The sequence below is a fragment of the Gopherus evgoodei genome, chromosome 15, assembly GCF_007399415.2.
Source record: "Gopherus evgoodei ecotype Sinaloan lineage chromosome 15, rGopEvg1_v1.p, whole genome shotgun sequence".
Lineage (NCBI taxonomy): Eukaryota > Metazoa > Chordata > Testudines > Testudinidae > Gopherus > Gopherus evgoodei.
This window is the reverse complement of record NC_044336.1, coordinates 26,678,112-26,689,370: the sequence shown is the minus strand read 5'-3', so window position 1 is coordinate 26,689,370 and position 11,259 is coordinate 26,678,112. Positions and strand designations below refer to the sequence as shown.

General features: G+C 53.3%; 1 protein-coding gene across 3 annotated transcripts; it reads right to left on the bottom strand.

Annotated features, from left to right (window-relative positions):
* Positions 1 to 697: 697 nt before the first annotated feature.
* Positions 698 to 9,115, bottom strand: PDE6G (phosphodiesterase 6G). Of its 3 annotated transcripts, none has more exons than XM_030534961.1 (4): positions 8,564 to 9,115; positions 2,590 to 2,794; positions 1,705 to 1,745; positions 698 to 1,011 (listed from the first exon to the last, which is right to left on the bottom strand). In XM_030534961.1, exons 2-4 carry the CDS (start codon positions 2,733 to 2,735, stop codon positions 935 to 937), a joined length of 264 nt encoding a protein of 87 aa, XP_030390821.1. In that variant the 5' UTR covers positions 2,736 to 2,794; positions 8,564 to 9,115; the 3' UTR covers positions 698 to 934. The 3 variants fall into 3 exon arrangements, with proteins under 3 accessions (XP_030390821.1, XP_030390820.1, XP_030390819.1); XM_030534960.1 differs by lacking the exon at positions 8,564 to 9,115 and adding an exon at positions 7,359 to 7,986; XM_030534959.1 differs by lacking the exon at positions 8,564 to 9,115 and adding an exon at positions 3,417 to 6,768.
* Positions 9,116 to 11,259: the final 2,144 nt, after the last annotated feature.

The window sequence follows — 11,259 nt, the reverse complement described above, 5'->3', positions numbered from 1 at the left end:
TCTGCCTCGCCTCTTGGCACAGCTGTATCAATTACCCATGGGCAAAGGAGGCCGGGCTCCCAGCTTCCAGAGCTGCTTACACAAGCAGCCTCTCTCAGATCAATAGACTTCCATGCCACCACAAAACGCCTTGAACCTTGACCCCCTCCTTTCACCCAAGCAGCCAGGGTTTATGCTACCTCTGTGGAGCCCACCCCCTGCAAGCAGGGAGTTCTCTGCTCCTCCCCATAGGTGGCTGCATTTCCCCAGGGCTGCCTGTTTTGAGACAAGGGGCAGGGGACGTTTTAAGGAGGAGAGCTGCCTGGCCTTGGGGAGGATGTCTGTCTGAAAGCATTTTCAATGAAAAATGGGGAGGTTTGGTGGGGGGGTGTGATGCCTGGGTTTTGGCAAGTGCTGGTAATTAGCCTGTATAATCCACCCTCTGTAGTTTGTAGTAATGTAAAGCTACCTTGGCTCCTGCAGGGAGAGAACCTGCCCCAGCCCTAGGCAGCTGTGAAGAACAGGCCGCTAACGCACAACAGAGGGAGGATCATTCTACACCTCACACTGCAGCCCCGGCTCCCACCTCCTCCCGTTTGCTGAGTCTGCAGCCCTAGTGAAAATTCCAGGGCTTTCAAACAATTAGCAGACATTAAATGCCAAATCCCACTGGCCTGGCTCCAGCAGGTTGGGCAAGCTGAGAGGTGAATGAGACTGGTGGTACACAGCATGTCTTGGGGAAATCCAACACGTCCAGGCTGCATGGGAGCGTCAAGGGTGGAATAGAGCTGGCTTGGAAAGCCAGGTCAGACTCAGAGCAGATTCGACTGAGCGTGTTTATTTGAAAGAGCTTGTTGAGGCTGGTCTGGTCGCTAGCAGCGAAAGCAGCTGCAGCCCTCTCTGTATAAATAGTGACACTCTGTGGGCTGCTGTGAGACACACGCTCAGAGGCCGGCTAGATGATGCCGTACTGCGCCAGCTCGTGGAGTTCCAGGTGACTGAAAGCTTCCCAGGGGCAAATCACGGTGATGTCTGAAAGGGGAAAACCAGACAGAGGCAGGAGTCAGCGTGAGCCAGGATCTGGCTGCTGTCTGGGCAAAGCCCTCTCCCCAGCACTGCTGCTTGGCACATTGTCCCTGCTATAGGTGCCCCTAGTCCCAATTCAAATGGGGCTCGTTCCATGCCAGCACGTCCTGCCTGTGCAGTGGAGACCAGTGCCACAGGGCTGGGCGCTGTTTACCCAGGGCAGAGCTCTCCTGGGCCCTCTGCCTTTGTCACCCAGCAGTTCTGGAAGTTCATTCTCTGGTGCAGGGGGAAAGGGGGTCTGCCAAGGGGGAGGGACGGGGTGGCACAGGGAATTAAGGCACAAGTTCAAGTCCTGTTTTAGGCCATATGAGAAACTGACCCATGTGCAGTCCCTCCTGGTTCCATTTATCCACAGCAAACCCAGCCAGGGCACAGCTGGAGGCCACTTCTCAGGAGGGGACCAAGTGGATGGGGAGCTGCAGGTCAGGGCTGAGCTGTGGGTGGGGTGGGAGTCCAGCACAAGTCGTAGTGGAAATGCAGAGGGGGGTTGATATCTGCACAGCTGTGAACATCTCCTCAGGGCTGAGGTGTCTCTGCAGAGCGGGGTGGGGGAGGCCTGGCTCCTGCCGTTAATCTCTCCCTTTCATGTGGAACACATTCCCTATTTCCAAACCAGTCAAGCCCCAGCTGCTCAGTTACCTGTTCCCAGCCCCTCCATGCCAGGGATGTCATCACCGAACCTGCAAGGAGAGACACCATTACATCACTCTTCCTGCCTGGGCTCAGCCTGGAGCATCCCTAACACCCCCAGTGATCTGTGACCCCCAGCTCTGCATGGAGGGGTGTGGGATGAGGGGCTGGCCAGAGGGAGCCTCTCCAGCAAATACCCCTTGCTGGCTCACTGGCCAGAAACCCAGCCTTGAAAGAGCCCATTGCCTGAGTCCCCAGCAGCGTAGGGCAGTGAGGTAGCTGTGGTTCTTTGCACCCTAAGGGAGAACTGAGCTCTAGGCAGTTCACTCTGGGTGTGGAGTCTTTGCAGACCTGACACCTGCAGAATCTCACTGCTGCAGTGAACTGCCGAGCCCCCAGCTGGCTGCATCTCCCTGGACGTGGTCAGTGAATGGGCGATAGGGTGAAAAGACCTTCCCGACTCTGGTCCTCGGTGCAATGGGTGGTCTCCTCTCATTTGGCTGCTGTTCAGGGCACTCCTTTCTCTTTGTTAAAGCCCCCACCAAGGTCTCTGGTGCCAGTGGCTCCCCTCCTGCTGCATTGTTGGGCTGTCCCGGTCGAGTCCCCTCTAGCCTCACATGGGTTCCCCTAAAGACCACAGTTCAGGGGGAGAGTGGATGGGGGCGGAGCAGTCTCACAGCAGGGCCCTGCCCCCGAGCTATCTGGGGTGTAAATGCTCAGGGGCTGCAGCTGTTACAGCTGGGGGGCAGAGCCCAGGCCCAGAGGTTAGTCCTGGCCAGAAGGGACTGGCAGTACACTGAGCCCTTGGGTTAGGCCAGTCACCGCAGGCCCTGCCTGCTCACCAGCACAGGGAGACCAGACTGTAAGAGCAGCACTCCCACCCTACGTGCTCACCCTTGGGTCCCCTTCTTGGGTGGCCTGCTCTTGAACTGCCTGGTTTGCCTCTGTTTGAATTTGGGGGGCCCTTTCCTGGGGGTGGCTGGCCCTCCAGTCACCCTGGTGGCTGACTTGATCTCCAGCTTGGGGGGCTCCAGGCTCATGCCTGCAGTGGGGTGTCAGCTGCTGGTGCAATCCACTGGCTCCAGGTCCCGGCTTCTCCCTGCAGGTCACACGTTTGGCAGCAGAAAGAAAGAAAGAGAATTGGCCATGTGAGGGGAGCAAGGAGATGGTGGCCCACAGTGCCCGCTGAGAAGGGCCACCAATGCAAATGTACTGCCGCCTTCCTGGGTGGCTAGCGGCAGCTGGATGTGGTCCCAGCCCCCTTAGCCAAGGGTGTAGCAGCAGGCTCCTCAACCCAGCTGCTGCTAGAGGGGGGACACAGCAGCACCCCAGCGGGTGTGGGCCACCCAAGTCTGCTCGCCCCTGGGAGCAGGGAATGTGGGTGGTGCATGGGATCACACCTCCCTCTAGTGGCTGACTCACTCACTGACTACCTGTTAGTGCTTTAGCTGGTGGGGTAGGGGATGCGCTTTCTGGTGCTGAGCAGCCACAGTTCAATCCCCACCCGTGACCCTGGACCAAGGTTTTCAATGCCCGCAAGGGGCTGTAGCTACCCAGCTCCTGGGAATGAACAGGAACTGGGTGGCCAACCCCTCGTCAGCTCTGGCCCTCCTGCCCAGGGGGCTGGTGCACACAAGAGCCAAGAACAGAGCTGGCTAGCTAGGAGTGGGGATGCAGACCCTCCCTCCCACGCCCTTTAAACGAAAGCTTTAGCCACTCACCAGCCCAGAGCGGGCCAGGGCTCCGTTCCACGGCTCGGTGACCCACTTGCCAGCCGCCCCGCCCCTGCTGCAGAAGAAAAGCTCCTGCAACCTTGGAACTGGCTGAGCTCAGACAGCTCTAAGCTCCTTATTGCAAGGACATTGCCAGCACTAGGGAACGTGGGTCAAAGAAGGGGCTTTAGCGTCTGTTTCTTTAAACAGCAAATCCCTGAAGTTACAACTGTTTGCTCCTTCTCCCCTGACCTCCAACATCCCAACTCTCGTTCCAAGCCTGTCGGGAACCTGGGGGCAGCGAGGGCTGAATGAATCTGGGAGGCTCTTTGCTGGGTGCTGTTATTGCTTCTGACACTGGGGGTTGGGAGCAGCTGGCGTGCTGCAGCTGCTTCTGGTTGCTGGTGTCCTGGCACAGGGAAGATCTGAGCATGCAAGGTCAGCTGGGACCAGCACGGTGCAGAGGTCTCCTCCCGCCGGTTAGTGTTCAGAAAGCCCTGGGGTCACATGCTTAGCCGTGTGCATGGCGGATAATGTGTCACAGCGTGTTAACAAGGATATTTCAGTCCCACAGCACCTGCGTGGGACTGAAATATCCCTGCTGGCTTGTTTTAAACTGTGCATTTGCAAGGACAAAACAGGTCCTTTCTCCCTGGGACTGGGGCCCTGAAGTCTGTCCTCCAGGGCGCTGATCCAGCACGTTTATCAGTATGGGCTGTTGCAAGCACAGGAGTTATTGGGTCCCAATTAGCTAAAAGTCACATATATTTAAAAAGACAACGATCCAGGTCTACAGATAACACGTCGCAAGATTAGCATTAAAATGAGCTCTCAGAGACCGTTCACCGTGCACACTGCTGGTTACGTTTCCCTCTCCTGGGCAGTGAAAATAGCCTAGTCGAGAGCCAGTTTGATCATGTAATGAGAGACTGTCCCACAATTCATACCCACCAAGGGCAGAATTAAGGTTACATGGGCAAGCTTAATTCTGGCATTTTCTAGCTTTTGAGGGAAAGGATGGAGCTGTTAGGAGATAAATATAAAGGGACATGATGAAAGAATACAACATGACTGGAGAGAGAAGGCAGGTAGGTGATTTCAATGCATCCTTCAGAGCACAAGATGCTACTCAATCAGTGAAAAGCAGCAGATTTAAAAGCAATATGAGGTAAAGGTTTACAGAGGGCCCAGTTACCCTGCAGAACTCATTGCCACAAGACACCACTGAGGCCACAAGCTCAGCTGGACCCACAAAAAGACTGAACACTTCTGTGGGTAATGAAAACATACATGAGTTAAAAACAATCTCCCCCCTCTCCAAGTTTGGAAAGGCCCTAACCCCTCATGTGTCAGGCCATGAACTGACCTTTGGAGTAGGTGGAAATGTTACCCTATAATAGCTCGTGGGTGGGGAAGCTTCTGAAAAAGCTGGGGCTGGCCACTGGCGTAGATGGATCCCTGCTCTTGTCCAGCCTGCCAGCTTGTGGGTTCCTGCGCTCCGCTCGCCAGCCTTAATGCTGTTCTTTTACAAGTAGCCATGTGGGACCCAGTGCTTGCACGGTCAGTTCCTGTGCAACATGAGATGGGAATAACTGGTGGGGAGGGGTGCAGCATCCATGACTTCTGCTCCAGTGTTAGCATCTGGCCCAATTGTACCTGGGAACCCAAACTCACCTCCCGGTTGCCAGCTCTCATGATTTTATCACAAGTCTCAGCACTGGGGTCTTTCTTAAAGCCCCAGGCCCCCTGCATCACGCCAGTATGCAGTAATTTCAGCGTAGTGATTTTCTAGCCCTTGCAGTGGCACACTGAACACAAACCCTAGAGGCTCAAAGACCAGAGCTCTCATGATTTTTAAAGCCAATCCTGTATTTTTTTAGGGGGGGGGGTGCTGACTCCTAGTTTCTTGAATGCTCGGGGTTGGTAAATTACTCTCACTCCGTTGTTTCTATGAAGGGGTTTCTGCAGTAGCATCAGTCTTCTATGCCCAAGAAACATCTCCGTTCCAGGACGAGTGACCCGGGGTGAAATAGCAAAGCATCGCCAGTTACAGTCACTCCCAAGTAAAACCTCAGGCAGTTTAGCAAGGCCTATATAATTTGTGAAAGGAGAAATGGGTTTTTAAAGGCCAGATGCTGGTCTCCCAAAGCCGGAGGGCTAGTATGCTATCCCGCAAGCAGCCCTCCCAGGCTACTCAATAGCCTACTAGCCCCTGGGCATCGAGAGGTCAGATTCTAGCCCCTACTGTTTATTTCTCATGGACAAATGATCAGAGTTAGGAGGTGCCTACAATGAAGCTTGGGTCTTCAACAGCGAGTGCTGTTACACAGCCCCTTATTTGTGAGGGATTTCAGTGATCCCCTGACCCAGCCACCTGTGCAGTTGCTACCCATTCACAGACGCTGCCCCTTCGAAAGACCGTCCTCCTGGCTTCTCCAGCTGCAGAGCAGCCCCTTCACCCCACTCTGTGTTCTGCGAGCAGTGGCATTCCCTTCCATTACCAACACCTCTCACAGCAGGGAGCTGGTCTGGGCTACAAGGCTGGAAAGGGACTCCAGGCTGCAAGTCAGGAGACTTGGATTCTAGCTTTGCCTTTGCCATATCTTGATTACATGACTTCAGCGTGCTCTTTACCCCACTGGCTGACTGGCGCATTCACACTAAGCTCTGTGGGGGGGGTGGGGGGAGTCTAGCACTCCCGGGCTCTGATCTGGCCAAGAGCCGCTAGGTGCTATTTCAATGCAAATAATAAAGTTAAGCATAGGTGTAATCTATTAAGCAGTCTCCTGGGAAATAGTGCAACATCTGCCTGTTTGCAGGATAGGGGCCAGCGTCAGCAGCTGTTGCAGATCCCCTCTCTAGTAAGGCTTTAGTTTAACTATTGTCTCAGAAACATTTGGGGACTGATCCACGGCCATTGAAGGCAGTGGTGAGTCTTCCCAGCAGCTCAGGGCCTTTGGAGCAGGCCCCTCAGCACTTACAGCCACAGCAAGCCAGAGGAAAAAACTTCTGCAAACAACTGGACAGATTTGTGTATCCTGCCTCCTCTGCAAATACCCAGAGCGGTACTAATCTGAGCAGGGCTGCTCTCCCCAGTGGCTGGGCAAGAGGTCAATACTTCTGCAGATACTAGCCGGGGGCTAGCAAGCCTGATGGGGCTGACAACAGCCCCAACTTGCTCCATAACAAATGATTGCAAGGGGAAGGGGAACAGGTCGACACTTGGGGCTTCCCCTGGCAAGAGCAACCAGTCAACACTCTCCCTTTCAAAACAGTTTTCAGCAAAACCCAGCCTGTCTGCAAAAAGAACATTTCCTTTCCCACCCCCTCCACTGTTTCCAGGCGTTTTCCCCTCCCTTGGATCCACCCACCCCACTTCCCAGTTTGGAACCAGAAAAGGGGAAAGAGCAAAAACCCAGAACATTTCAGTTAAAAAGAATCCCATAAAATTAATGTTTTAAAGATTTTCTTTGAAAATTCATCCATCGTGGCAAACTCCGGTCCTGAGCCTTTGGCTGCCCCTCAGAAACAGACCGAGCCACCCAGGGGTTTGCTACGGGCGCTCGGCGGCTCTTTCAGCAGCCGGGAAGCACGGACAGCTTAGAGCACCCCAGCTATTATCTGTTTGGTTCTTTGGTGCCTATCCAGACTAGCCACCTTGGAGCAGTTCACGGCAACAGTCTGATAAGATTCGAATTCACCCTGCACCGGCTATTGGCACCACGGCCTAGTAACAACTCCGTTCACCCCTCCAATCACTTGGCATCCACAGTGGAAGGACCGACTAGGATTTTAAAGCCCAAGGAAAGGAACTACAGTCTCACGCAGAGTGGCAGAAGCGGACAGAGCCAAGGAGGTGAGCGAGACGAAGGCTGGAGCACACTGACGCCTTATGTAAGAAGCTGACCAGCAGCAGCACTTGGTCTGTTGAAAGCAGTGGGGATTACTTACCCCGCTGCAGATGTTTTCCAGGGCCAGCTGCACCAGGCTGGCACTAGCCCCAGCCAGCTCTGACGGTCCGTGTCCTAGAGACAACACTCCGACGGTCCTTGCGGGCGGGTGGGTTTATTCTGCTCCTGGGTAATAGGATTATGACCCTTCCTTTAGAAACGGGTAAGCTGATCTCATTTCTAATGGGATGTCCCTCGTTCGGGGTGAGGAGATGAGAGGGAAGGAGTTGGGGTAATGCTATTGCAAGACACTGTCTGCTCCCACTCATCTGATTCGGTATTTGATTGTTCCGAGGGGCATTTGCTCATCTCTCTGGCTCTGCCCAATACCTCAGTGTGCACTGGGGTGTTTGGGGTAGAACAATTTCTAGCAAATAAACTATCGGCTGGACTTTGCCTCCTCTTCAGTTTAGAAGCTTGTTGTTGGGAGATCCCTGGCTGGCAATCAACGACCCGGGTGTTCCCGGGAGCAGACTTCGGCCTGCAGCTCGGCCGGGACAAGTATTCCAGACAGCAGAGCTACTCTGAGTGCAGGATCCTTGACTGGCCCTTTCAGAACCTGCTGTCCCAGCTGTCAACAGAAAATGTGCTTTGCACAAATCTGCAATATTGGGCTCAAATGGGCTGATTCTCAGAATGCTACTGCCATGAACCACAATTGCTAGAAGACTGGGCAAAGCGACTGCTACGGGGCTCAGAAAGCGAGCCCAGATCATTGCAGTGTTCACCAAGCTCGGCCTAGGGGCACATGACATTTCCCTTCCGACTCATGACATGTATTGCCATATGGTTAGCGGCGCACCCATGGACCCCAGCCCATTGCGCTAGGTGCTGCATGCACATATATCCATCGGACAGTCCAAGGAGCACACAAGCTGAGGGAAGGCATTAATTAATAGCAGCTACAGTGCAATTAGCGTGTGACACCAAACAAACCAGGAGACGAAGTCACTGCCCCTAGGTTCATACAGGACAGGAAACCCCATGATACGAGGGATGGGCCCCAGACTCAACCCATATGGATCCCAAGCTGCTGTCCGATCTTGAAAAGCAGCGAGGTCACCGAAGGCCTGGGCCCCTGGGATGCTACCCCATACGACAGCATCCTCCAGGCCGAGGCTAGCAATGCTCTAACCCCTCCTGTGCTGATGAAGTCAATGGAAGCCACAGGGCCCTGAGCCACTTGGAAAAAATCAGACTACTTACCTAGCAACCAAGCCGGGATTCAGGTGCCCACCTTTCCAAAGGCTGGCCCTGGGCACTAATGCAAGGGACGGTCGTTACTGCTCTGTAATTTCCTGTCTGGTATTCTTAGGAACCTAGGAACTGCCAGAGTGGACAGAAGAAAGGGTCCACCTACTTCAGTCCCCAGTGCTCAACCCTGGCCACAGCTAGCTGCTTCAGAGGGAGGCACAAGAGGCTACATAATGGGCATGTTATTCCTTATCTGCCCACTGGGGAAGTTTCTTCCTATCTCCTAGTAGTGAAGCATGACAGTTGATATCCCTTCCCCATTTTAATCCTATCTACTGTCACGGTGGATGTTCCTCATTCTCCATAGGGCTGTTTAATCCTGTTCTGACCACTGCTAAGGTGTTGGCCCCACCTGACAATAAATATCTGTGACAGGGAGTCCTATGGGCCAAGTGACTATCACGCATTAATAAAAGGACTTCTGATCACTGCTCAATTTCTTGGAAATGCAGCTCCTTGGTCTTTGCCCAGGTTTCCTGTGGAAGCACCAGTTTGTCTGCTGGATGAGTATCATTCCAAAGCTAATCCTCTTGCACTAAAGCAATTAGAAAAAGGCATAATCTCAGTACACTTTAATTGAATTTCAGGCCCTTCCACTAATTACAATTAGTTAGGCTTCAGCAAATAGGATTATGCGAATCCAGGAAGGTTTTAAGGACACCATCTGAACTGGTTACTTTCTGATAAAGACAAGGACCCCTGTTAATTATTGATTCTATCTTGAGTTTTATGAGCACAGGCTGCTAAATAGCTAGCAGGTCTTAGTGGCACCTGACTTCATTAGCCAGATTCTGCAGCTGGGCCGGGGGTTAGTTTCAGTCAAGATTTCATAAAGAATCTCAGACTCTACAGCCAAACGCAGCAAGGGCACGGCTCTGGCGGGCAGAGCTTTAGGGGGGGCTGGTGCTTTCTGACATGGACCCCTTAGCAAATGGGAGAAAAATGCTATCATTTAGCACAAAGAATGCGGGACAGATTCCTCCGCGGACCCTAAACACCACTCCAGGGTGCCTGGGGAGGGGGAGCAGATCTGCGGTGCCAGGTGCGGCAGGAAATTCCATCAGTGCAAAGCACTGCACCACCCCAAGCATCTTTGGGTCAGCTGCCTTGCTAGGTGTGGTACAGGAGGTGGGGCTCCACAGCACATGCCACTACAGAGCTTCTGTGCTGTGCCACATAGCACAGCAGCCGCTAGACAGCTCTTGGAAGGTGCTGCAAATTAGAGCAGCCCTGCAGCTGCTCTTATTTATGCCTGCGCCATTTTGACCACCACAGCAGCCCCCGTGCCTCTTGCATGCCACACTATGCCTCCCGTGCTCCATCTCCTGGAGGCAGGGAACAGACTCTCTGTCATCCTCCATTCATACAGAGTGTCTTCCTTCACAGATGCACAAATCCCTGAAATGCAGCTACATCTAGGGGCACAACACCACAGCCATTTGCCAGGGAACCATTCTCAGAGGAGACAGCAAAGGCCACTGTGTACAGTGGAAGCAACAGGGTGGATTTAAGAAGGCAGCAGGCAATTGTTCACACTTGAATCAGAGCAGGACTCCACAGCTAAAAATCACACACTGACCTAAGACCTTTACCAATCTGAGCGGTCAGCAGGCTGGTTTTAGATCCCGCCTCAAAAACCTGCACCCACAACAGCACAGATCCCCCTAGCACCACACTGGGGCAATGGTCCAGCACGGACCCTGAGGGAACAGCTCTCCTACACTACTTGGGTTTTCACAATGCTGATTACCCCTGCTCTTAGGGAGAGAGGATCACATGACTGCAAGCCCCCTTCCGGCAGAGCCCAGCACTCAGCTGCAATTTTGATTGTAAAATCCCCAAAGTTGCTTTTTGCTGTTGATTGATCTCTCTAGCAAGCAAGGAAACCTCTGCCCCAGGGAAATAAATGCTATGCTCTCATCTCACAATTCTGAGCTAAGCCAGGCTGTTCAGTGCACTGGACTCACCTGATATGTTTTGGGGGGAGATCTCCAGGTCCAAAGTGTCACTAGGGATCTATTGTCCCCTTACAGAACTGAAAGGGGACCCACAACCAGCAGCTGATTTATACGCTCTGCCCCCTGGTTCTACTGCAGTGAGAATGTCTGAACAGAAGAGAGTGGGACAGATGTGTGCCTGAGATGGACCTAGCCACCTCTGCAGGAGTTTCCTCTCCCCTCCAGGAAGAGAAGAGAAACCCCATTTGCTGTTGTTTCTTCATGCAAGAGAACCTCCCCCATTCTCACAAACAGCTGCAAAATAACAGGTGAGGGAGCAAACTCATTAAAAAACCAGCCAAGTGAGGGCACTGAACAGGGTTTTAACTGTGTGTGTACCAGGATAGCTTCTCTTTACTTTGTGGTAGCAAGCCTGGCACAGTGCAGACTATATAATCAGTGCAGGCTCAGGCGACTCGCTAGAGCTCCGGTATTAAATCTTTGCTGAGAAGGGGTACACAGGATCTCAGGTTTAGTGTGGCTTCGCAAGGTTCTGCCCGGTTGCTAACACAAGCAGATCCAGCTTTCGCCTTGCAGTCTATCCCATCTGCAGTCAATGGTCTAACGTACACACTTCATTCAACCGTGATGCAGACAAAATCCACACGCTCACTGCCCGGACTGGGTACTTTGCCCTGACTAGGCTGGGGT